The 26,993-nt window shown below is 37.9% G+C and overlaps 1 protein-coding gene across 2 annotated transcripts in view; it reads left to right on the top strand.

The window, feature by feature from the left end:
- The window catches only part of Chl1 (cell adhesion molecule L1 like), a 213,831-nt gene extending 187,273 nt beyond the window's left edge, over window positions 1-26,558 (top strand). Inside the window, exons 20-28 of one of the 2 annotated variants that reach the window (XM_055628603.1) lie at window positions 2,877-3,099; window positions 4,980-5,095; window positions 5,273-5,477; window positions 5,685-5,807; window positions 11,302-11,481; window positions 14,596-14,757; window positions 15,379-15,510; window positions 18,422-18,494; window positions 25,631-26,558. In XM_055628603.1, coding sequence (XP_055484578.1) covers window positions 2,877-3,099; window positions 4,980-5,095; window positions 5,273-5,477; window positions 5,685-5,807; window positions 11,302-11,481; window positions 14,596-14,757; window positions 15,379-15,510; window positions 18,422-18,494; window positions 25,631-25,847 — 1,431 coding nt within the window. In that variant the 3' untranslated portion in view covers window positions 25,848-26,558. The remainder of the gene's footprint in view (window positions 1-2,876; window positions 3,100-4,979; window positions 5,096-5,272; window positions 5,478-5,684; window positions 5,808-11,301; window positions 11,482-14,595; window positions 14,758-15,378; window positions 15,511-18,421; window positions 18,495-25,630) is intronic. The other variant, XM_055628604.1, reaches the window with a different exon arrangement.
- Window positions 26,559-26,993: the final 435 nt, after the last annotated feature.

Here is a 26,993-nt window from a genome sequence, read left to right as displayed (position 1 = left end):
TACTCCCGAAAAAGAATCCACCTACATTTAAAAGTGAAACTGAGAAGGATTAAATGGAAAATTAAGGAAACAGCATAGTGAACATTGTTTAGAAAATTTACTGTATTCTTAGAAATTGGTAAAAGGGCTTTCTCTGAGCAAGGGGTGTAGGTCCTTTCCATGCATGGTCCTTGGGGGTCTCAGCAGGGACCCCTGGGCCCAGGTATTTTGGCTCTGTTCTCCCTGCGGAGTTCCTGTCCTCTTCAGGTCTTTCTATCTTCTTCTTCTTCCATAAATTGCTCAGTGTCCAAGTGGGTTCCCTAGTAAGGGGAAGAGGAGCTGTCTCTGACATGAACTCAGTGGCCTGTTCAGTGGCTGGGGTGAGGCTAGGGTCTGATGGAAGAGGAGAAGGTTCTCACTTATCGGTGAACTAGGGAAGGGGCATAGGGGGAGAAGAGGGAAGGTGGGTGGGACTGAGAGGAAATGAGGGAGAGGGCTACACCTGGGATACAAAGTAAATAAATTGTAATTAATTAATTAATTTTTGAAATGCTGTAATAAAAATTAAAAATCATACCTAACAAAAAATAAATTGGTAGAAGGGTAAATTTTAATTATTCTCACCACAAAAAGATACATATGTATGACACAGTATATACTTACATGATTTTTACCTTTTTATATTTTACCATGTAAACATATTCAAAATAACATGTAGTCTACAATAAGTACAAAAAATTTCTGTCATTAAAATTAGTAAATAAGGGCTGGAGAGATGTCTCAGTGGTTAAGAGCACTGTTTTCTCTTCCAAAGGACAGAGGTTCAAATCCCAGCACCCACATGGCAGCTCGCAACTCTCTGTAACTCCAGTTCCAGGTGATCTGACACTTTCACACCAATACATATAAAATAAAATTTAAAAACTTAGTAAATAAGTTTAACGGTTTTTAAAAATACACTTAAGGCACAGTGGCAGTCTCGTCCGTGTCTAAACTGATAGGTAGAACCTTGCCTCGTTCTTGGCTCTCTCTGAAAACATGTCAGATGCATAGACTAATTTTTCCAGAGTGTTATACATAAAACACCTTGTTAACAGTATCACAGGCTTCTCAAGTGCTTCAAAGGACATCTGTGGATTCCTAGATTTTGAACTTTATAACATCTTTCCGCCGACCTCTTCCTTGTGGACAGGGTTGCCAGAGAAAGGGAAGGCTATTGGTCTCTCCAGATCGGATTCATCTTTGCTCTTCAGAGCCTGAGCTTTTGTTATGTTATTTAAGGATTATTGAACTCTTATTAATCACAGCTTCAAAGCAAAATACAGAATTCCTTTAGGGACCCAAAAACCAAAGACTTGACAAAACAGCTAAGCAATTTCCTAACGCTGGCATAGTTTATAATTTGTTGGAGAACATTAAATTTATGTTTTTACTTGGAACTAAATATGAGCAAATTGAATAATATTAATTTTACATATTTATTGTCAGCAAGAATTGAAATATAATTCTTATTGCGGTTTGTAGCTAGAAGCTTGTGTCAATGACTAGAATGTTGTTTTGGTGGTTAAGGACACATACTGTCTTATAGAAGATTGAGGGGTTTTACCCAGCATCCTTGATGGGTGCTCCATGACCTTATGTAACCTCAGCACTGACCCAACCCAATGCCTTCTTGGGAGTTCACCTTCAACCACTTGCACATACCTACACACAGACATACTGAAAACATATAATTAAAAGTAAAAAAAAATCCTTAAAACGTGCTCATAGTCTTATTTATTTGGATAATGTTTAGGCCCCCATTGAATCTAAGGATTTAAACCCATATTATACTGAAATATTCTGAATGGCACTTTCTAGTATGAGCAAATCTAAAAAAAAATATTCATGAGTCATATTTCGTCATGAATATTTTTCTCCTAGTTAATATAAGTAGTTACTTTGGAATAAATATAAAACTAAAACTATTTGTTGATAAAGCATGATGTTTTTAGTGTAATTCCAGGCAATGTTTCTAGTAAGTATTTTTGCCAGTTGTACTGAATGAAGAAACATAGTAAATGCTACAAGAACATTTTATATGACATTTACTCTCCCACATACACAGACAGAATTGCTCTTAATATAAACGAACTTCTAATCTGGGATGAAAACTACATTTTCTACATAGCTGCATCATTTACATGAAGCATCCATCTGTAAAATTAAATTGGTCCTTTAATCCATACTATTTTTCTTTAAAGTTTCCTTAAGTAAAACCTAATGTGAAAGTAACCAATTTCTAATATTAAAAAGTCAAAAACTCTTCCACAAAACCTTCCTATACAAAAAAATAAAATAAAGTGAAATTGCCATTTTCTGTCCAGCAGCTGTGAAAATGTTCATTATAAAGAGGAATTACAGCTTCTGGGTCTTCTCAATAAACATGTACATTTTCCAGAATTAAATACAGCCCCATCTCTCTCTTTCCATGGGTGATGGAATAGAACCTTGTAGAGGAAACTGTTCTGCCTAAGAAGCCCTGGCCCAGGAGTTCATGGCCACGTAGTTTCCATTTCTTTGGCAGTAAAAATTGTACAATATACCAGAAGCTTGAGGAAACCTAAAACACTATTTGCAGTTTATTTTACATTTATACATTTATATTTTACCATACGTGTATAATTTGGGCTCCCAAAGTATTGGTATCCCATATCTTGGGATGGTGGAAGACTTAAGTGTAAAAGTTAACTGAACAAAATGAAAAAAAAATATTTCTGACTCAAAGGAGCATCATAAAGATCTCTAACCTTTTATTTTATTTTTTCATTTACTCCTACACTCTTCATGGTGAGTCATTGCTGTTTTAGGTCAGTCTATCTACAAGTACATCAAAAGAGCCTTGATTTCTGTTTTAGCCTTTGAAATCCATGGAGCAGAATGGGCCAGGACTGGAGTACAGAGTGAGCTGGAAGCCCCAGGGCACCCCTGAGGAGTGGGAAGAAGAAACAGTTACAAACCACACACTGCGTGTGATGACACCTACTGTCTATGCTCCTTATGATGTCCAAGTCCAAGCCATCAACCAACTCGGCTCCGGGCCCGAGCCTCAGACAGTGACACTCTATTCAGGCGAAGACTGTAAGTGGTTCATCCCCAAATCCAACACATTAGGAATATTTTCAAGTTACCACGTGTACGTGGACACTGCTGAGTACCTACTGCTTGCAAGGAGAATGTATTACCTGTGAGGCAGCAAAGTAAATATTTGTGTGCCTGGCAGTTAGGGTTGATCGTGGTCAGGATAGAATGCTATAAATGCACTTTGGCTGGGAATGTGTCTTGCTCGTACAGTGTTGGCCCAGTATTCACAAAGCTGCGTGTTGAGGCATTATCACGGCACAACACTAGATGTGATGGCAAATGCTTATCATTCTGCTACTAAAAAGGTAAGGGGTGGGGGCTGGAGGATCAGAAACCTAAGGTCATCCTTAGCTACAGAACAAATGTGAGGCGCTGGGGCACATGAAACAGGGTCAAAAACTAAAGTTTTTAAAACAAAAGGAAAAAAAATAAAAAACAACCTCAAATCCTAACAACAGAAGTAGTAACTTGAAAGTTTCAGCTATATCAAGAACCTGCTAAAGTTCTTCATATTTTGAAAATCATCATCACAAGACTCAGTAAAGGATTATAATGGCCATGGGGTTTTCAATGTTTTGTTAGATTTACCCTTTCCTGTCAAGGACTTCTTAGTAACAACCTATTACAATTCCCTGGGTCTCACTTACATGCCTGGAGACTTCCAAACACAGATGAGATACATACTCAGATTTGAATATGGAATTCTAACCATATGTACAATTTAAAGGAGCTGTCATAAGGGCATAGTATTAAATATTAATAACATAATAACTGCTAAATTATACTTCCAAAAAAAATCAAAAGCTGCATTGATCAACTCTGCACATTAAGAAATATTCTTATTTTCTCCTGACATCTTGAATCGTGTATTGAATCAAGAGGGAAAGGTCAAGAATTATAAGGAATCTCTTATTCCACCAGTCTTCAAAGTATTGCTCACAAATAAAAAGACACAATAACATCATTTGTGATCAGTTTGACTTGATGGCTCCTTTTTAGCAATCTCAGTTCTGTAGATCAGAATGACAATACTGTTCTAAAGAGGAGCTGATAAATTTAGATGAGTTGGTATCTGTAGAGTTTCTAAATATCTGAAGCATAGCATATGTTCAATTGATGTTGACTGTTCTCTTAGTTTTATTTCTTTTGGTGGGTAAACACTATGGCCCAAAGCAAAGTGGGTAAGAAAGGGTTTATTTCAGCTTATAAACTCTTAGGTCACAAACTCTATCATCACTGAGGAAATTCAAGGCAGGAACTCAAGACTAAAACTTAGAGGCAGGATTTGTTGTAGAGGCCATGGAGGATTGTTGCTTACTGGCTTGCTCTCTTGGCTCACTCAGCCTGCTTCCTTGTATAACACAGGCAAGATAGCACCCACAGTGGGTTAGCCCCGCCTCCCAGCACACAATAAATGGATCAAGAATGTGCCCCACAGACTTGCATAAAGGCAATGTAATGGAGATATTTTCTCAGTTTGAAGTTCCCTTTACCCTGCTGACACTGGCCTGTGTCAAGTGGACTAAAATAATTAATTTATTAATTAATTAACTAAAATCTGATCAGAACAACTGTTTTTATTAATATTAAGCTAATTCTGAAATAATTTCATTATGTTACTGGAGATTTTTTTCCTCAAATAACATTCTAGTGGATATGGCTTTAATTTTTCATTTGCTTTTGTCCTTATCACTGCCATCATTTCTCAATGGGATACAATAATTCCTGTGGACCAAGAAAGTCCTCTGCAACAACAAACTGCTGGTGTCATTTGTGCTTTCCCCAGGCTAAATAGTCTGAAGATCACTTTTGGAAAGAGACTGTGTCAATCATGGGTGCAAGTCATTGGATGCTAATCAGTCTTAAATGCTTTACAGATCCTAGTACAGCTCCTGTGATCCATCGTGTGGATGTTATGAACAGTACATTAGTTAAGGTTACCTGGTCATCAATCCCAAAGGAAACAGTACACGGACTTCTGAGAGGGTACCAGGTTGGTACCAGTTAATTTTAATAATAATAATAATAATAATAATAATAATAATTTTTGTACTTTTTACTTCCTAATTGATGCCATAGAATTTGTTTTTTGCCTGAGATTTTAAACAGATTTCAAGAGGTCCACTGCTACTACAGTTGCCGTGTTAAAAGATTTTCATTTTCATTGCAGATAAATTGGTGGAAAACAAAAAGTCTATTGGATGGAAGGACACATCCCAAAGAAGTGAACATTCTAAGATTTTCAGGACAACGAAACTCTGGAATGGTTCCTTCCCTCGATGCCTTTAGTGAATTTCACTTAACAGTGTTAGCCTATAATTCCAAAGGTGCTGGTCCAGAGAGCGAACCTTATATATTTCAGACACCAGAAGGAGGTGAGAGAAAAAGCAGGGAAGGTGCCATGTATGTAAATTACCTAGTGGCCATATTAAACATTGCCTTCATTTTTGGTAGTTAATGTATAGCTCATAGGAGCTTACATCTCAGCTTCTATAAATGTATGATCTCGTGGGGAACTTTTGTTTGTTTCTCTAGAAATCTGTTAGCTTACGAGTGTCCACTTATGATCTTGTGTTTTCTAGTACCCGAACAGCCAAGTTTTCTCAAAGTCATCAACGTTGATAAGGACACTGCCACTTTATCCTGGGGCCTTCCTCAGAAACTGAATGGAAATTTAACTGGTTATCTCTTACAGTACCAGATAAGTAAGTACAGACTTGGACTGGAATTAACCTACCAATGATTCATTTTTTTGTTTGAGGAATTAGTTTGCTCCATAATGAACACTACTCCCTACAGCATAAGGATCAGTAAAGTGTCTTAACGATAAACTGCAGATTCTGTGTATTTCAACAATAAACTTTTATTTTACTGGAACATGGCTATGTCCACACTTTTACTTATGACCGATATCTGTGATTTAGGGCAGTGGAGACTTCATGTCTCTCGTGATATTAAGTGTTCACAATTTATATTTACAAAAGGTCTGTGGACCCATATTTTGTAACTAAAACAGTGGACTCCAAGGAGAGTATATTTACCATGTGTCTGTAAGTAGCTTTGAGAATTGCGGATCATGCCAGAGGGCAGAGTTAATAAATAATGTAATGAAAATTCAAAGCACATGTAGCTCTATAATAAGACTGACTTTTCCATGGTGAGTGAATGACTCCAATCTCAAGCCATAGTATGTTTATCTGTGAAGAACCTTCAGTCGATAGCTTGCTTGTCAGGCAGGTCATGTTAAGAGACTCAGAATAATCTCCTCTGCATACTTCTGTGTCATTGCACTGAAAACTGTTAAACAAATTTAGAATATTTTAAAAGTCATTACATCTCCTATCTGTTAACAGTCTTCAAATATAGGCATCATTTCAAAATCAAAAATTGCAGCTTCAATCATAGCTCAACGAAAGGACTTTATGGTTAATTGTTAAGTAGCCCACACACCAGGACTATAGCCCTTCATTCTACTCTTCTCAAAAAAACCCAACCTCATCATGGCGCTGGTGTATTACTGTGATGTCTCTTGAGCTGTCATGTCTGGGTCCCATAGGAGCTTTAGGTTCCATTGACCCCTGCTGAACACAGCACCCCTGATTAAGTAAATACAAATGAAATCCAAGAAAAGTAGTCTTTCATTGTTTTTCTGGGTGTTTGCTTGGAAGTAAGAGCGTTCTCTTGTTGTCGCATGCAACCTGTAAATACATACTAAAGTGGATAGCAGTACTGTTTTTTGGATGAAGGGATTGAAACACGTAGACTACTCTCACTTCTGTTTTTACAACACTGTGAAGTTCCTGGTTAAGATGCAAACTTAAGTCAGACATGTCTACATTCTGACTTCTTAAGCCATGCTCTTCCAAGGACCACTTTTTAAAACTGTGGACAGAATTGAAATAGTTTAGGAGTTTTAATTTTTCATTTGGTTTGGTGAAGCTGAGTCATACCTATGAATTTCTTTGAATTCAATTTTTTGATCAGTCTGTAAGGTTTAAATTTGATTTAAAAACTACTTCTCATAACATAGGAGTAGTTGAAATATTAATGCTTACAATAGTTGTACTTAAAAAAATCACTAAATTTAAATTATTAATTTACCTAATATTATTAAGTGGTGGGTGTATTTTATGTAGTGTGGTTTTTTCCTTACTCTTCTCTATTGTAATTAACTGCTGTTTGTAGATATTATAGTGGTATATGCTTCCCCCAGTCCTTCTATTGATGTTAGCAATTATCTTAATTGACTTTGTAGTGTTTAACGATGATGAGCTGACCAATATATTTCCATCGTTACAGTGTTTAGATTACTACTTGGATTCTTGATGTCATTGTATCATTCAGAACAAGAAAGTTATTTTATGTAAATAATAAATGATTTTTTTTTTTTTTATGAGTGCAGAGAGGAATTTTTTTTTCCTAGTAGCTTCCTGGGCATTAGCATTTTCAGACCTTAAATATGTCTCTACATCATTTAGCTTTTTCTTTTTTGAATTTTACACAGAGTTCATGGTACAATGTATATTTTAAAACTCTTAATTCATTCATCAGTTCAGTGTTTCATTGATTCTCTGTATGCTGAGCTCAAAGAGCCTCTGACTTTCCATTAATTAACTGCAGGTTCTGAGGGTACAAACCTGATGCACATTCAGTAAACAGCACAATTTAAATTTTTAAATGTGTTGTTATACTTTTACCAGTTCGGGCATGTTTATAATAACACTTAGTCCATATCACTCATTATCGTTTGTCATCCCCCTTTCTTCTTCCACTGAATCCCTTCTTTCCAGCAAATCCACTTCCTCCGATGTCTTTTTTTTTTTCTTTTTTAAAATAATTTATTTATTTTTATTAATTACAATTTATTCACCTTCTATCCCAGCTGTAGCCCCCTGCCTGGTCCCCTTCCAATCCCACCCTGCCTCCTCCTATCCCCTTCCCCAAGTCCACTGATAGGGGAGGTCCTCCTCCCCTTCCATCTGACCTAGCCTATAAGGTCTTATCTGGACTGGCTGCATTGTCTTCTTCTGTGGCATGGTAAGACTGCTCCCCTGACAGAGGTTAGTGATAAGAGAGCCAGCCATTGAGTTCATGTCAGAGTCAGTCCCTGTTTCTCTTACTAGGGAACCTACTTGGAGACTAAGCTGCCATGGTCTACATATGTGCAGGGGTTCTAGGTTATCTCCATGCACGGTCCTTGGTTGGAATATCAGTTTCAGAAAAGACCCCTGGAGGATTTTTTGGTTCTGTTGCATTCCTTGTGGAATTCCAGTCCCCTCTCAATACTCACTTTTAAGTGGATATTAGACATATAATATAGGATAAAAATACTAAAATCTGTGCACCTAAAAAAGCTAAACAAGAAGGAGGACCCTGGGTAAGATGATCAATCCTCATTCAGAAAAGCAAATGGGACAGACATAGGAAGGGGGAGAAAACAGGGAACAGGACAGGAGCCTACCATAGAGGGCCTCTGAAAAACTCTACCCAGCAGGGTATCAAAGCAAATGCTGAGACTCATAGCCAAACTCTGGGCAGAATGCAGGGAATCTTATGAAGGAAGGGACAGATAGAAAGACCTCCGATGTCTTTTTTTTTGTATGTACAAGTCTCTATATTTAACTAATGTTTCTTGCATGAGCATGAGTGGGTGGGAGGAGGACAGAGTTGTTTGCAGAGATTGGGCAACTTACCTGGGATTTTTACCATTTAAGTAAAAGATGCCTCCTCCTCCCAGTCACCAGTGACTGTCAATATCCCCTCAAGGCGAAGCGGGAACACATGAGTCTTTCTTTCCATTTCCATTGAGGTAAAGGTTGTTCCAGTGAGTTCATCAATGCACTGACCATGTTACATTATCCAACAAAACACAATTTTAGAGCAGTCTTCTTCAACCTCTGGCTTATAGGGTTAGAGTTCTTCTCCAAAATTCACTTACTCTTTTTGGGGAGATAGTATAATTTGATGTTCCATTTAAACTGATCACTATACAGTCACTCATTTTCTGCATTTTGACCAGTTTTGAGTTCTGTATTAACAGCCTTCCATTCAAAAAGAAGCATCTCTAATGAGGGTTGAGAACTGTACTAATCTATGAGTGTAAAAAATAAATATTTAGAAGACAGTTTGATAGCATGCTTATTTAGCAAAATACCGGTACATTCTTCCCCAAGGTCTATGCCCTCCATAACAAAGAATTCTTGGCCAGGTTTGCAACAAAAAGCTGTGGAGTAAGCCTCAATTAAAAAAAAAATAAGTTGATTATTCCACAATATTTTTTTGAATTTTTTAATTAATTGCACTTTATTCACTTTGTATCCCCCCCCTGTAGCTCCCTCCCCCCTCCCCTTCCAATATCTCCTTTCCTCCCTCTTTTCCACGCATGCCTCTCCCCAATTCCACTGGTAGAGGAGGTCTTCTTTTCCTTCCTTCTTATTCTAGTCTATTAGGTTTCATCAGGGGTGGCTGCATTTTCTTCCTCTGTGGTCTGGTAAGGCTGCTCCCATCTCAGGGGGAGGTGATCGAAGAGCAGGCCAATCAGTTCATGCCAGAGACAGTCCCTGTTCCCATTACTATGGAACCCACTTGGAGACTGAACTGTCATGGGCTACATTTGTGCAAGGGTTCTAGGTTATCTCCATGCATGCTACTTGGTTAGAGTATCAGTCTCAGGGAAGACTCCTGTGCTCAGATTCTTTGGTTCTGATGCTCTCCTTGTGGAGCTCCTGTCCTCTACAGATCTTACTGTTTTCCACTTCTTTCATAAGGTTACCTACATTTTGCCCAAAGGTTGGCCACATGTCTCAACATCTGCTTTGATATGCTTCTGGGTCAGCCTTTCAGAGGCCCTCTGTGGCAGGATCCTGTCCTGTTGCCTGTTTACTCCTTCTTCTGATGTCCATCCTCTTTGCCTTTCTGGATGGGGATTGAACATTTTAGCCAGAGTCCTCCCTCTTGATTAGTTTCTTTAGGTATACAGATTTTAGTAAGTTTATCCTATATTACATGTTTATATGAGTGAGTATATACCATGTGTGTCTTTCTGCTTCTGGGATAGCTCACTCAGAAAGATCTTTTCCAATTACCACCATTTACCTGTAAATGTCACGATTTCTTTGTTTTTTATTGTTGAGTAGTGTTCCATTGTGTAGATGTACCATACTTTCTATATCCATTCCTCAATTGAAGGCCACAATATTCTTAATATTATTACAGCAATGGTATATATCGATAGGTAGCACATTATTATAGTTTTCAAGGTTCACAACTTAGTAAGAATACTGATGAATTTTCTCCTCAAGCATCTGGTATAGTGCCTTCTGGTACTATGAAAACTCACTGTCAGGGAGTAAGCTTCTGGATCACGTCCAGCTTGTTTTATTTCCCATGCTTTGTGACCAAAGTTGGTGATATCTTCAACAGTAGAATCTTACCAACAATTCCTGGTGTACATCTAAGAGAAATGGTAAGAGCCTGTATTGGTGATGAGACCCCACACTTTTTTAGTTTGATCTTTTCCTGGGATACCCATATGCAGTCCTATGTTCTCTGATGGGGCTTGGCAGTGACAGCACATTACAGCATCCAGTCAATCAAATGAGAATGAGAATCAGCGACCAAACCTCCATAGCATATTGCATTGCTAAGATCTGTTCAGGAGACTTGGAATATTAAATGTCCTTTTATTTATATCCACAATGCACTAAGGGTGAGGAGTAATTTTCTAACCAATCTAAGAACATCTGTGCTCACTTGGAGCCACATTTTAAATGAGACACCCTAGAAAACATAAAACAATCATTCTGTTCTAGTGTTTATTATCTCAAACAGCAATAAAAATGAAAGCATTCTGTAAAGGATACAGTGAACTTTCAGCAATGGAAAAACGTTTAACATAAATCACCCGTTGTGAAGGTGGTTGCCTGCACTGTTGTGTGGAGATTCAGAGTCTAATGGCTATCCTTTAGATAAGTCCTAGCTTACAAGTCACCAAGTCTCATTCTGGGAGGAGTTTTACTATTCCCAAAATGCAGTCTTCTCTTAGATGACATAGTGATAATCATTCTGTGTACCTGAAAGGATTTGATAGTGGTGAGTTATGATGGCAACTTTTTCAATAAATAGAAACAAAAATACAAAACACTGTAACTTCCGTTGTGAAGAATTTTAAAGGACTAATATTCCTGCCTATTCCTTCAGTAAACGACACCTACGAAATTGGAGAATTAAATGAAATTAATGTCACCTCTCCATGGAAATCCAGCTGGCATCTCTCAAACCTCAATGCAACAACCAAATATAAATTCTACTTGAGGGCGTGCACCTCAAAAGGCTGTGGGAAGCCAATAAGCGAGGAAAGCGCCACGCTAGGAGAAGGGAGTAAGTACATGAAGCTTCTGTGCTGGAGTTAGAAGCGACTGACCAAACCTCTTCAACTCTCTATGGACCACTGACACAAACACAGAATTTGCTGATCTTATTTGTAAAGTTCATATTAGTTCAATGACGGATTTCTAAACAACAACTAAATGGTAGCTTAGTGTATAAAAGGTCAAGGACATACATCTACTTAATTAAAATAAGTGGACATGGGCTCACAAGGTTTCTCACGAGGTTAAAAGGAGGATATTTTTCTTTGCAAAATATTTCTGTCTAAAAATTTGTCTTTTGTTTTGATATATATTGCACAGTAAAGAATCTAATATATACCACTTCCATGACTTGACTCATAGTACATTAATTCGTTTGTCAAGTTTAACTTTACTGTCTGGTGGTTCAAGATAAGTAACAACTGAAAATGATCTATCAAATAGTACTCACAAGTAGTGATCTCACAAGTAGTACTGTTGTATAACAATATCACTTGCAAAATTACATATCCAATGACAATTTTAGGATTTTTCTTGCTAATCTATGTATAATATCCATAGTGAATCAAGATTAAAATAGTAAAGTAGTAAAGCAAATTGTATTCAAGAACTGATGTTTACATAAACAGTTAAGAAAAGAAGTTGTGTGTGATTTAGAGTGGTCAGGAACAGGAGAATTTAAGGGAAGAGAAAGGAGTCAATGAAATAGGACAATAAGAAAAAATCATTAATTCACAAAGAGTATGTGGCAAATATAATTCTGTTCTGAATGTTTTTCTGAACTGTAGATTGGGAATACAATTAAATAGATGGAGAAATACTGGAAATAGAAGAGCTGTCAGGAAAAAAATTGTGTATCATTTATTAATGACACAGTTATAATTCACTCAAATGTGTGAATCACTACAATTCATTGCATTCCTGCTAAGAATGCTTAAACACTGAACGTTACTACCAGTTTCTCCCTGTTATTGTTCCCATCATATTTACAAAACTGGATCTGTGTTTTCTATTCTACCTTAAAGTTGCTTACATAGGAAGAACATTTTCAAATAGCATATCTCACAAAACCATGAGTTAAGGATGAATCAAACACCAACTGAAATTAAGAACTCATTAATCTAGTAAAAAAGTTGATGACATCATCAAGATAATGACAATGGTCTAGTCACTAAAGAAGGTTCTTTCTCAACGGTTCAAAAAGCATCAAGGGTTCAATTCATAGCAGTGCAAAGATCTGTGGTCTAAATAATGATCTTCTATATTGTTCATCCAAGGTGTCAAGCCATAGAGATGGTAGATGTATTGATAGAAACAACTTAACAATAAGGAGAAACATCAGCCCTGTTCTTGACAGTCAGAAGTATGAGAAAAAAAACCAACAGAATTGCCTAGGCTATTATTTTGTATTCTATATATACCCTGGAAAACTAGGGTTGTTTGCATGCTTTACAAACTTTTTCGGAGAAGGTAAATCTTTCTGGGAGGTTTCATAATGGATGCCACATCTTCCTTGAATACTGAAGTTAGAGACAACATGCTTCCATGTGTAAAGGCTAATTTCTTCACAATCCTGTGTTGGTTGTTAAAAATGTCTTACTAAGGTGTTTGTGTTCTTTTCCAGGGATCTGCATTTTCAGTATTCCAGCTTCTGCCCTTTCCCCTGTTGACACTGATTTCTCTTCCATTGACATATATTGCCATGCTGTGAATTATAATTGCTTTCCCACTAAACTTCACCATAATCTTTGAAAATTATATACAGTTCTACAGAGGAAATATGTCTCAGTTGCACTAAAAGCTCTAAAAACAATAACGTAAAATTAGAATCTATTGCTGCAAATATTTCTTCTTCCTTTCATTAGGGAGCACATTTTAATAGTGTGATATTGAAAGTTTGAGATTTCATATTTATACTTTTTTGTGATTATAACTCCAGTATGAAGGTAGCTTATTAATTAAAGAGGGAGAAGGATGGAGTTAGAATATGCTTTTGTGTCACTTCTGGTTTGAATAAAACACTTAACGTTTCTGTTTTCTAAAAGCTTCACTAAGTGACATACTAATATTTCTAGGTTTTGAATTAATAATTGATTCCATTCTGTTATGGTAATTCATTCTAAAGGCTTCTTTCCTCTGTGTAACTGGCTTTATTTCTTCTATCTCACTGTTTTTAATGAAATCCCTTGTTCAGTAGTCCTACAACTAAGTTTTTTTCTGTGATTAAAAAGTTAAGACCAATTATTATGACCTATGCCCACTTAGCACAGTTTCACCATCCATCATCCATTACACTCTCACTAGAGACCTTATTTCATCCTGTGTGTAATTTTTAAACATTTACCAATTTACATTTTTTATGTTGAGTTGATTCCCAGAAAGATTATACATTCGATGTCCAAAGTGTTTTAAACTTTTAGTTTCAATATCAGAAATTAATGTATGTTAATTAAACGGGGCTCACTTTCATCTGTTACTCTGAGGTTCAATGATTAAGTTCTTGACATATTATTGATAATTCCTCCTGAAAATATTCATTTTTTTCATACATTTTTCAAATCTCAGTAAAGTGATTTCATTTAACTGTACCTATAAACCTGCACTTAATGTAGCTGAAGATTCTAACTTAAGTACTATATATGTGGATATACTGTGACGCCATCTTACCTGAGCAAAAATGGACCAAGGAAACAATGTGTTTATATATTTAATGAAAATACTGTAAAAATCCTAATGGTATTTGTAGTCATAAGCCAAAGAAGCTATATTCAGCTTTGGAAAACTTAAAATAATACAAAATTTTAGTGGAAATTTTTGTTGTCATTCCTTGAGTCTGTGTTTGGTACTGAGCCATTGACATGACAAGGCAGATTTATAGTATCATTTTATAAATAAATGGCCATGAGCTGACATCATTGCATTCATTCATTCTCAACATTTTAAGAGAAATGTCTTGAAATGTTATTTTCTTGATCCATTGATAATTCAAGAGCCTTTTAAAATAAAAATGCCAAAATGACTGTTTTTCTTCATCTCAAAAACTGATATTTATATATTTTTTTACATTTCTCTCCTGCTTTTCAGCAATTGAGATTCATATGATTTAACTGTGTACCTTTCTTAGGTAAAGGTATCAGGAAGATAACAGAAGGAGTAAACCTTACCCAAAAGAGTCACCCCGTAGAGGTACTTGTGCCCGGAGCGGAACATATTGTTCACCTAATGACTAAGAATTGGGGTGATAACGATAGCATTTTTCAAGATGTAATTGAGACAAGAGGGAGAGGTGAGAAATGAGATTGTCTCGGCAGTAGTTTTAGCCAATTGACCATGACCTATGGCTTAATTTTACATATATATTGTATTGAAAGACAAAAGTTTAGACTACACCAGATATAAAGGTCATGATTTCAATTTTTACAGGCATACATAGCCTTTCAAAATTACCAAAGTGAAATTATGTCACAATGATGCCCCTTTTCCTTTACTGGGTATACCAGAGTCACCTGAAAACATTTCCTTCTAATTAACACCTGTTAATAACAGAATCTAAAAGAAAACCCGATGCAAAGCAAAGCTCCCAGAGGCGCCACGGTGATCTGCTTGTAACCCAGGCGGCTTGTGCTGTGGCTTGCTTGCCACTGCTTCTGCATTTAACTTCACTATCCTTTCTGATTCTCATCTTCAGAGCTAAATGCAACTGGACAGTGTCTCTTCCTTAGGAAGGGAGGAATGATTTCCTAATGTCTCCCAACAAAATGCCCTTCAGGTTACTTTATTTCCCATGGGCTTAAAAGAAAGATTATTTATTTATTATTTGAAAGCTATAGCAGATTTTGCTCCAGTGTTACATAGTATCATGGCCTAATTCTAGAGGTCAACACTGTGCCTTCTCTCTGTAAAACAGAGTACGCTGGCTTATATGATGACATCTCCACTCAAGGCTGGTTTATTGGACTGATGTGCGCGATTGCTCTTCTCACACTGGTATTGTTAACTGTTTGCTTCGTGAAGAGGAACAGAGGTGGAAAGTATTCAGGTAAAACCATGGGCTAATGTGATTTTAAACTGTAAGTCTTGTTACTGGGAACCTTTTTACGGAAACTACTTTATAAAAATTATACAGTTAAAACTTTATAGCACAGTAGTTACAAAATATACTAAAAAGAAATATTTTAATTAACCAAACAAGGGAAATAGGATAGTCCTTAATGTTATGTGTAGTAATGATTCATTTGAAAGAATATTTCACTATTAAAGTTGGCCGGCCTGAAACTCACTAGGTAGATTAGGATGGCTTCAAGCCCACAGATGCATGCATGCCGCCGACTCCCAAATCCTGAGATTGGTGGTCTGCCGCACTACTCCTGGCTGCTTTCAGTATGTCAAATACACTGTAGGGGCTAGGATGATGGCTCAGTGGTTTTTCGTGATCTTTGAGTTCTTGAGTGTGGTCTCTTGTAACCACACTGTGCAGTTTACAGTTTACAATTACCTGTAACTCCAGCTTCAGGAGGATCTGATGTCTCTGGACTCCTCAGGCACCAGCACTCACACAAACACACACATACAGATAAATCAAATGAAATGCACCTTCAATATAAAACAATTAAAACAGGTTCTTAGGGATCATGATGCTCATAAAGTTTTGTGTTCATAGATATCCAGAAGGTATGCTACTGAGTCACGAGTATGTTTTAATGCCCCAAGAAGGAGCCCATTATATAAGTAGCATGCCTCTGCTTCTCTGTCTCTAGACATGGCTCTAGGGTTCAGTGCTGTTACACATTGATAACTGGCTTTGCTGCCTAGCTTCGTTAGAGTTCACCATTGCTGGGGATGCTTTTCCCTTTACTGTACTGGGAGACTTCTTTTCAGTGTGCTACAACCCAGGGTGATGGTACATTGAATAAAAATAAAACCATCTTAGTTAACTTGTTTATTTTTATCTTAATTGCATTCAACTTGTATTTTTAATGCACATTTTTACTGTTTATTTTTTGTTTGTTTGTTTCCTGCTCATTGTGTATTTACCAAGAGGGAAAGATATAACTCCTGAATTCCTCATTTTATGTTATTCAGATGTAGGAACTATTCTTTATTGGCTCATGGTCCATCAAACAAATATTTACAGGTAATCTATCATATACACAAAACCATGAAAGAAAGAACTTCTGAATTTTCATTAAATAGTATGAATAATTGACACAGTCGTACATTTTAATTTTTCTCTGAAATCTGAACTTTTATTAATTACATTCACAATGACTAATGGATATTCCATGTCATCCATTAGAAACTTTAAAGAGAGGCAGGGTTCCTCCTTGACTACTCTTTGAAAAATCCATTTACAAAGAATGAACCCATACATGTTCTGGAGCATCCTCTCAATTCTTGCCCTTTAATACAAAATAGCTTTCGTATTAAAGGACAGCTAAGAGTAAGCAGTGGTGAAAAGCATCTTGAAGGGAACTAGTTTGCTTGAGATTTTAAAGGTAAGAGAATCAAGAACCCATTTCATGCCTCATATTTTCAAATAAATTTATGTTACTTTTCCATTTAAAAATTATTTATTACAATTTATTCACTTTTTATCCTAGCACTGGCCCGCCCCCTCATCCCCTCTCAGTCCCTCCCTCTTTCCCTCCTCTCCATATGCCTTTCCCCTTGTCCACTGACAAGGGAGGTCCTCCTCAGTTCTCACCAGGACTGGCTGCACTGACTTTCTCTGTGGCCTGGTAAGGCTGCTCCCCCCTCAGGGGAGGTGATCAAAGAACCAGCCACTGAGTTCATGTCAGAGACAGCCCCTGTTTCCATTGCTAGAGAACCCACTTGGAGACTGAGCTGCCATGGGCTACATCTGTGCAGGGGTTCAAGGTTATCTCCCTGCATGGTCCTTGGTTGGAGTATCAGTCTCAGAAAAGACCCCTGGGTCCAGATTATTTTGGTTCTGTTGCTCTCTTTGTGGAGCTCCTGTCCCTTCCAGGTCTTTCTGTCTCCCCCTTCTTTTATAAGATTCCCTGCATTCTGCCCAAAGTTTGGCTATGAATCTCAGAATGTACACATTTTTCTGTGTGTTTATGCATGCGGAGGACAGAGGTCACCATCTATTATCTTTCCCAATCATTCCCACCTTTATGCTTTTTTGTTTTGGTTTGGTTTTTTTTTGTTGTTGTTGTTTTTTGTTTTTTTTTGTGGGTTTTTTTTTTTTTGGAGGGGGTGTTGTTTGTTTTTAACACAGTGTTTCTTACTGATTCTGAAAATTACAAATTTGGCTAAACTGGCTATCAAGCTAGCCTAGGAGATCCTTCTTTCTCCACCTTCCCAGAGATAGGATTACAACTGGTTGTCATCAAATCTGGCTTTAACACATAGGTGCTAGAATAGAACATAGGTCCTTACTCTTTCTTGACAGACACTTCATCCAACTAAGCCATCCCCACCATTCCTCAAATAATTAAATATTTATAATGCTGTGGTAGCCCTGATTATTTTTATCATTGAGGTAGTTTTGATTAAAATATTGATGCAGAATATTTTGAAGGGGGTAAACTGTTTTCGTGACATAGGTCATTAGGAGCCAATTACATCTTCAATAGTTTGGAGGAAAAAAAATGAATAACGAGTATTTTATGTTCATGGACAGAATGATCTAAGCTGGACTCTTTCAATAAGGCAAGAACTCAATTTGCATTAAGGAATGACATGAAAGTCTACCATGGCAGAAAAAAAAAAAAAAAAAAAAAAAAAACAGAACCCAGAAAAATCCTTATCTTTTCTGATTAAATGAAAAGCACCTGATATTTTATACATAACATTTAGGATACTAATATCACTGGCATACAAGTTTAAGGCAGTGTGTTCTGACTATTCTCCTTTCAGCAGCCATGCAGACAGATCTTTATAATGTCTTTGGGTGATGTTACACTACTTCAAACTTTTCGTTTCAGTAAAAGAAAAGGAAGACTTACACCCCGATCCAGAAGTTCAGTCAGCAAAAGATGAAACTTTTGGTGAATACAGGTAAATGTAAATTTATATTTTGTCATCAGTTGGAACACTTTCATCAGGTTTGTCAAGTACAGAAAGTGATATATTTATACGTGAAGGAATGGAACTACATCACAATGATTATAAAGGAGAATTTACCAAAGGTTTTCTTCTCACTTCTCTGTCCGCATTCCTTTCTTTCTTCCTTCCATCCTTCCTCCTTTCCTCCTTCCCTTGCTTTCTTTCTTACTTTTTTTACTTTCCATTTGCTGTTATCTATTTTTGTAAGAATTGAATTGTTATGGCTAGTGGTGTGTTGAGGACCACGGTCTGGGTAGCAGGAGACATCAATATTCCTTGGTAGAAGCTCTGTGCAAAACACATGTCATAAATGATGTCCCTTAAACTAGGTAGTCAAAATGCCTCAAATCAATAGTTGACATTATGGGTCTGATTATTTAAAGTTGCAACTCTGCTATGTGCATTTATAAAAGCAAAGAGGTTCCAAACCAAATTCTGTACATGAATCAGACTTCGAAACAAACAAACAAAAAAAAACAGACAAAGCCCTGCCCTTTTCAAATAACTTTGATTAAATAAAAATGATTATTCAGTTAGAATTAAAGATTTTAAAAGATGAACAACTATATTTGCATGACAAGAATTCTGGGAAAACCACCATCCATGAGATAAATTAAGACTCAAAGCATAGAGTCACTGATGACTGATTGGCAGAGCATGACTCAATGTCTGAGTGTGAAAACAGGTATCAGGTAAGGGTGGAGGGCACAGCAAGAAGCCAAGTACAAAAGCAGCACTCGAGAAGGGATTGCAACTCCCAACTCTCCAGGTAGACATCTCTGCCCTGCCCTGTGTTTCATTACATTTCTTAGCTTTCCTCCCTTTTGTTGATACAATTCCTTGGTCAGATTGCCTCTATTCTCTCTTTCTATTGAGGTCAAGAAAATTATTATAAATTTCAGACTCATATTGATGTTAATATATATGATACAAGAATACATATCAAATTAAAAATCCGGCTGCCCCTTACTGGTTCGTTTCTGAATCTGTCTGCATGATCCAGATCATGGTGTACTCTGAGTAACTGATCTGGAGTAACCAGTATAGATTTCAGCATCACCATGCCTCTGCTCTGCTCTGTGCCCATCACTTCTCTTTCCACTGAGTAGACACTTTCCTTTTATGCTTTTATATTTATCAACAAGAAAACCAGGGAGAAAAAGATGTGTGGGACCCCTAAGGAAGAAAGGAAAGAAGAGAGAGGATGGGGGGAGGGGGAAGAAGGGAATAAAAAGGGAAAGTAAAAAGAAAAAGGACATTAGCTTGGAAAAGTTGTAAATTACGGTCAATGCCGTTGTACTGATTTGAATTTGCTTCCTGGTTATCTCTGAAACTTGAGACGTAGGAAAATAATTGGGCATTAAACTCCATGTGAAATGAATCCAGGCATGGGCCTTTGGCTTATGGTCTTTGGGAGACAGACTTTTGACGATCGCTATGCTTTCTCCTGGAAGCTTGGCTGACAGAGAATCTGCTTCCTTACATGGATGGTGATGAAGCTTGGTCCCACTCAAACCTGTGCAGTAAGAACTTCTGATTTTGGTAATCCAGAGTCACCCTCAGTCCCATACCGCATGGACCTGTCTCCAGTGCACCTAGCTTTTAACACCTAACTTCAGGCAGAGCAGAAACACCAGAGCCATTACCCACGTCGTAAGCTTCAGTTGACTGATAGCCAATCTAAGAACTTATATCTCATTGCTCTAGCGTATTTTATTGATTATGCTGTGGTGAGTCAGTAGGGTCAAAACATTTAAGGAGAGGGCATCAGACAATATCTCAAATTTCATTTCGAAGGGACCACTAAAGTCCTGAGAAAACTGTCCACAAGCATTGTTTTTGTTTCTTTTAAACAATTTCACTTTACAGGTTGATCCCAGGCCCCTCCATCCTTTCCTCCCAGTTGTACCCTCAAAGTACTCTCCCCTCATTACCTTCTCTATTTCTTCTCAGAGAAGGGGAGGTTCTCAAGGGGTAGCAACACACCCTTGAGCCTCTAATCACAGCTGAACTAAGGACATCCTCTCCAATTGAGGGCATCCCAGCTAGGGTAAAGGGATCCAAAACTGGCAACAGAGTTAAAGACAGGTTTTCTACTCCTATTGTTAGGGGACCCATCTGTTGACCAAGATGCACATCTGTTACATATGTGTTGGGAGTCTTGGTGTAGGCCATGCATGCTCTTTGGTTGATGCTTGAGTCTCTGTGTGTCCCCATGGGCCCAAGATGGTTTACTCTATAGGTCTTCTTATGGTGTCCTTTATCCCTTGGCTCCCTCTATCCTTCTCCCAACTCTTCCACAAAACTCCTTTATCTCTGCCTATTGTTTGGCTGTGGATCCCGGCATCTGTTTCCATTCCTTGCTGGATGAAGACTCTCAGAAGACAGTATTTTCCTATGTTTCTTTAAAAAATTTACTCATTTCCTTCACTGGTTTGATTGCATTTTCCTGTATTTCTTTGAGGGATTTATTTCTTTATTGTTTAAAAGTTTCTGTCCTCTCTATAATATTAGATTTAAGGTTGATTTCCTTTGATTCAGTGTGTTAGGATATCCAGGACTTGATGTAGTAGGCTAGCAGGGTTCTGGTGGTGCCTTATTGTCCTTGATTTTGTTGAATGTGTTCTTATGCTGTCTTTTAGACATGTGGTTGTTGTCGCTGGTATTTTCAGGCTTGGAGGTCCCTGGTAGTCCATGAAGACTGTCACCTCTGGTAGTTCCTGATAGCTGCCCCTTTGAGATTTCAGGCAGAGCTGGGACCCTGGAGCTGGTTCAAACAGGCCCTAAAGAAGCTGAATAACAAGGAGGACTCTAGGGAGGATACTTAAGTCTCTTTCAGAGTGGAAAACAAGATTGAAAGACCTGGAAGGGAAAGAAGCTCCACAAGAAGACCAGCAAAGACAAAAAGTGTGGACCAAGGGGGCCCTGCAGATACTGATGCAACAAACAAGGCCCATTCATTGAGAGGATCAAGCCCCCCTGTTCAGATGTATCCCATATGCCACTCAGTCTCCATGTGGCTTTTTTGGTCTCCGTATGGAGCTGCTGTCCCCTCCAGGTCTATCTTTCTCCTCCTTTAACCATAAGATACCCTTCACTCTGCCTAAAGTTTGGCTGTGAGTTTTTGTGTCTATTTCGAGCCTCTGTTGGGTGGAGCCTTTCAGATAACATCTATTGTAGGCTCCCATCCTGTTCCCTCTATTACACTTCTGCTGGTGTCTATCCTGTTTTCCATTCTGAATGAGAATTAAGCAACCTCCCTAGGGTCATCCTTGTTGTTTAGCTTCTTTACATCTGTAGATTTTAGTATGTTTATCCTATATTTTATGGCTAATATCTACTTATAAGTGAGTATATACTATGCATGTCTTTCTGCTCCTGGATACCTCACTCAGTATAATATTTTCTAGCTGCATCCATTTGCCTGCAAATGGATCCAAAAAAGCAGGAGTAAGTAACCATTCTAATAGCTAATAAAATAGACTTTCAAATAAAATTAATCAAAAGCAATAAGGAAGGACACTTCATACTCATCAAAGGAAAACTCTACCAAAAAAAAATCTCAATTCTGAAAATCTATGGCCCAAATACAAGAGCACCCATGTTTGTAAAAGAAATATTAATAAAGCTTAAACCACACATACATCTCCAGACATGAATAGTGTGAGACATCAACACCCCACTCTCACCCAAGGACAGGTCAATGAAAGAGAAACTAAACAGGGAAACAATAATACTAAAAAATATCATGAATCAAATGGACCTAACAGACATCTACAAGACTTTTGTGGCTGAGTTGTGTTCCTTGTATGCAGTATAATGTTGGTTCCTGTGTAAGCATCCATTCTGTTAGTCTATGTCTTTTTAGTGGAGAGTATAGTTAATTGATATTGAGAGAAATTAATGACCAGTGACTGTTAGTTCCTTTTATTTGATGTTGGTTACGGTAGTGTGTTTGTGTGCTTGTCTACTTTTAGTTTTGTTGTAGTGAAGTTTTTTTCTGTGTTTTCCTGCGAGTAGTTAGCCTTCTTGGGTTCCTTTCCTTCTAGTATCTTTTGTGTGGCTGGAGATGTGGGTATGTTTAAATTTGGTTTTGTTGTGGAATATCTCATTTTCTCCATCTACGAAGATTGAGAGTTTTTCAGAGTATAGTACTGCGGGCTGACACCTGTGTTTTCTGCATGAGAACATGATGATCTACATGAGATCTGTCCAGGCCCTTCTAGCTTTCTAGTCTCTGTTGAAGTCAGGTGTGACTCTATGGTTTTTCCATTTATATGTTGCTTATCCCTTTTATCCCAGCATATTTTAGTCATTTTTTTTTGTTCTCTATATTTAGTGTTTTGATTATTGTGTAGCAGGAAGATTTTCTTTTCTGGTCTACTCTATTATGTGTTCTGTAGGCCTCTTGTATGCTTATAGGCATCTTTTTCTTTAAGTTGAGGAAATTTCTTTTTTGATTTTATTGAAAATGTTTTCTGGGCCTTGGAGACAGGAATCTTCCTTTGCCTCTATTCTTATTATTCTCAGTGTTTGTCTTGTCATGGTGTCCTTGATTTCTAGGATGGTTTGTTGTGGGAATTTTTTAGATTTAACATTTTCTTTGATGGATGCATCAATTTCTTTCATTGTATCTTCTACACCTGAGATTCTTTCTTCCATCTCTTGTATTTTGTTGGAGATGCTTTCCTCTGTAGTTTCTGATTTCTTCCCTAAGTTCTCCTTCTCTGTGATTTCTTTCTTCAGTTTATGTTTTCTTTAATGTGCCCATTTCCATATTCAGATTTTGACACGTTATACTGATTTCTTTTACCTGTTTGTATATTTTCCTGCCTTTCATTCTATTTATTCACCTGTTTGTTTGAACTTAACTTTTTTTTCATTTCTTTCAGTGATTTAATTATTTTCTCTCTAAAGGCCACAATATGTTTGCCTGTATATCCTTGTATTCTTTGTGAATTTTATTCATGTCCTCCACTATCACCATCATAAGCATAGATTTAAGGTCATTTTATTGGGTTTCACTTGTGTTAGGGTATCTAGGGCTGCTTTCCCTTGAATAATTGTGTTCTGGAGATGCCATATTACTTAGGCTTTTGTTGATTGTGTTTTTATGCTGGCCTTTACCCATCTATCAGGTTGTCTCAGGCATTGGCTGGTAGTTTCTGGTGTCTGCTGGAGTCCTGTGGGGTAGAGGTGTTTGGAAAATGCCCTGTGCAGGAAGCTGATTGTTCCCACAGGAGCCTTCCTCAGATTGGTGGGTCTGGTCTCTGAATGGCCAGTAGTTCTCAGGGAATTGCCACAGCTTTCCTCAGGGAATGATCCTGTGTCTAACTGGGCTCCCTCAGGAACCCAGGGGCTCTCTTCTCACCAGAGGAAGTCTCAGAGACAGCTTCCCTTCCACTGTCTTTCTTGCTCTGAAGTCAATTAACTGCAGCTTCTCAGACACTGTGTTCAGACACTATGTTTGCTGGGTGCAGCCCCTTTGAAGAACCAGTGAGCCCAGAGGTTTGGTCGGTCTCCTTAGGGAGAGAGGTCAAGCTTTGGAGCAGTGTTTGGGGCTGTTCCCATAGCTCCCATGCATCTGTAGGTCTGAGGTTGGAGCTCTGTGCCCCAGTACCGAGAAGGTATTCACTGGTCAGTGAGCATAGCACATGGCCATGTGGCAAGAGTCTGGAGACCCTGAGACTGCAAGAACCCAGGAACATCTAGGGATTAGCTGGGTACTCTGAGGTTGAACCTGATTATTTCTCTATCCATGAGGTTTCCTCACTACTGGGAGACCCATTCTCTCACAGTTCAGTCTGAGAAGGTAAGCGTAGCACACAGGCGTGTGGCTAGGTGCTGGATTCCAAGTGCCTGCTGGAACCTGAAACTCTTCTGGGGTGCTAGGTGCTCTAAGGTTGGACCTGATTGTTTCCCTCAAGGTGGGCTTTCCTCTCACCTGGGGAACACAGTCACTGGTGTTTTGGGCCCCACAGTTCGGTCTGTTGCTCGATGTGCAGTCACTGCTACCCTAATGATCAGACACAGTGTGCGATCAGTGCTGCCATCTTTCCTGTCTTTTTGATATTATGGTCTCACAAGTCCATACTTATAGACACTCCTTTGTTCGTACCACCTCATTATCTATCTCATCTTCTCCTTGAAGATCCATGCCCTTAGTCTTCCTAACAAGTGTTCTTTCTACTTAGATGTGCTATGTCACGCAAACACACTTGTGTGTTTGTGCTTGTGCCTGTGGACATGTCACCTGCTATATTTAATCAGAGTGCTTTAACAATTTTAATCAAAGAAAAATCTTACAACAGATTGAATTTGGTCGGTTACACCGAACAAGACCAAAAAGTTTGGAAGACTATGGGAACTGATATGATCAAAATGAGAAATAAAAGTTAAAACATGGGGCCAGAGGCAAGAAGGGTGCACAGGCAAGGAAAGTAACATTTGTCTTCTGTCTTTGGCCATTGAGTAACAGTTATAAATGTCATAACTAAGTGTCTTTCTTAGAGACAACCAGGACATTTCTCTCACAATTCCTTAGATGGGCAGTGAGACCCAGGTCAGGAAGAAATACATGATGAGAGTTAGTGTCTCACGTCGGTGTGTCATTTACTCTGTGGAAACAGCAAGGTGGCTTTCTGGTGCCCCAAAGAAAATTCGTTTTACAAATACTATGTTTTATGAGTCGTAATGTCCAGTGACCCTCACCCCCAAAGCTATCATTCTGAGGTTTAGCAGTTCAGCGTGTGAGTTTAGGGGGCACACAGGTGCCCAACCAACAGACTCAATATAATCAACGTGCTACATCTTGCTACCCCAAAGGAATGTCTGTTTTAAAGGAAAGAAAGCCAAAGTGTAGAAAAACAGTAAAAATTAAAAAATTGAAAAGTGTTCCTCAGTTATGGCTTTTAAAATACTTATTTGTGGATGTGTCTTTTCAGGTATCATTTGTGTCATCTTTTCTCTGTCATTTGTGTTAATATAAATAACCTGAAAATGATAGAACTTGTTAGACCCTGTGAAGTAATTAGCGTGTGTGACTGTAAAGCTGAGCTCCTGGGGAATGGCTCTGTTTTGTTTTCCAGTGACAGTGATGAAAAGCCTCTCAAGGGAAGCCTGCGGTCTCTGAGTAGGAACATGCAGCCCACAGAGAGCGCTGACAGTCTAGTGGAGTATGGAGAGGGGGACCACTCCATATTCAACGAGGATGGATCATTTATTGGTGCCTACACGGGAGCTAAGGAGAAAGGATCTGTTGAAAGCAATGGGAGTTCAACAGCCACGTTCCCGCTCCGAGCGTAAGCACAGCATAATTATGCACCAAGGCTGGCTAGCCCAGACCTCCCCATTCTTTTCAAGAGAGCAAAGCCTTTTACACAGGAGTGGAAACACATGTCCACAGGTTGACATTCTGCAATTTTACTGAGAAAAAATAGCACTGCCTTCAAAAAAAAAAAAAAAAATCAGATTCCAAGCACTTCAGGTCTGTGTTTCATTTTTGGTGTTGTTTTCAGGTGCTCAAAATGCAGAACACAAAACAAATCCTGTATGTAGATCCACTTTGAATTAATCCAAAGTTCCTGTTTCACATATTCCACATCTGGCTGTTGAGCGGTTTGTGCATTGATGTTGCTGTGTGGGTTTCTCTCTGGATGCACAATTGTACTTAGTCTTTAAGAACTGTTTTAGTGACTTCCATTCACTACAGGTTAAAAGATTGTAAGCAAGCAAGCTGGTTATTTTACATGTAAAAAGGAACATGAATGTCTTATTAAACACTTCATGGAATCTATACAGTCTAAAGTTATTATTTAAATTTGTAGTAGCAAAAGTCTTAGATGATCGTACTACTCGTATTTATTGAGCTCCTAACTATTTGTCCAGAAACTGCCATTTTTATAATAGTTAGTGTTTTCATTGCCTGGATGACTGTCTTTCTTTTCTATCAGTTATGGCAATTCTGCATCTTTATTTCTCTTTCTTTGTTTCTTTCTTTCTGTTTTTTTTTTTTTTTTTTTTTTTTAACTTGGTCTAACTGGAGCTTCAAAGGGAGTGCTGCTCAGAGGTTATTTTAAGAGCAGAAAGTGTTGATGTTTCTACTTTCTATCTTCATTTGTATGTTCAGGGCTTTCAGCCTTTATGTTTATACGCTGGTACCCTTGAGTATATTTCATGAATGCATTGTACAAATTTTGTTAATATTTACACAGTTTAAAGCATAGTGTTTTATTTTGAAGTGAGAAAGAGAACATTAATATGCATGTTTGTACAGCTAGAGCTTATATAGTTAGATACCATCTTTATTCTTCTGGGGCTAGACACAATTGCACAGGATTCCAGATTCAAGACTACATGAAGAATTGGATTCTCTCCTTATATTTGTCTCAATCACATGGTCTCAAAATAACATATTGCATAACCATGGAGGGAAATGCACTAAGTATTTTT

Source organism: Psammomys obesus, unplaced genomic scaffold (assembly GCF_907164565.1).
Source record: "Psammomys obesus unplaced genomic scaffold, mPsaObe1.curated_primary_1811, whole genome shotgun sequence".
Taxonomy (NCBI): domain Eukaryota; kingdom Metazoa; phylum Chordata; class Mammalia; order Rodentia; family Muridae; genus Psammomys; species Psammomys obesus.
Note: the sequence above shows the minus strand (reverse complement) of the source record. Positions and strands in the feature narration are given on the sequence as shown.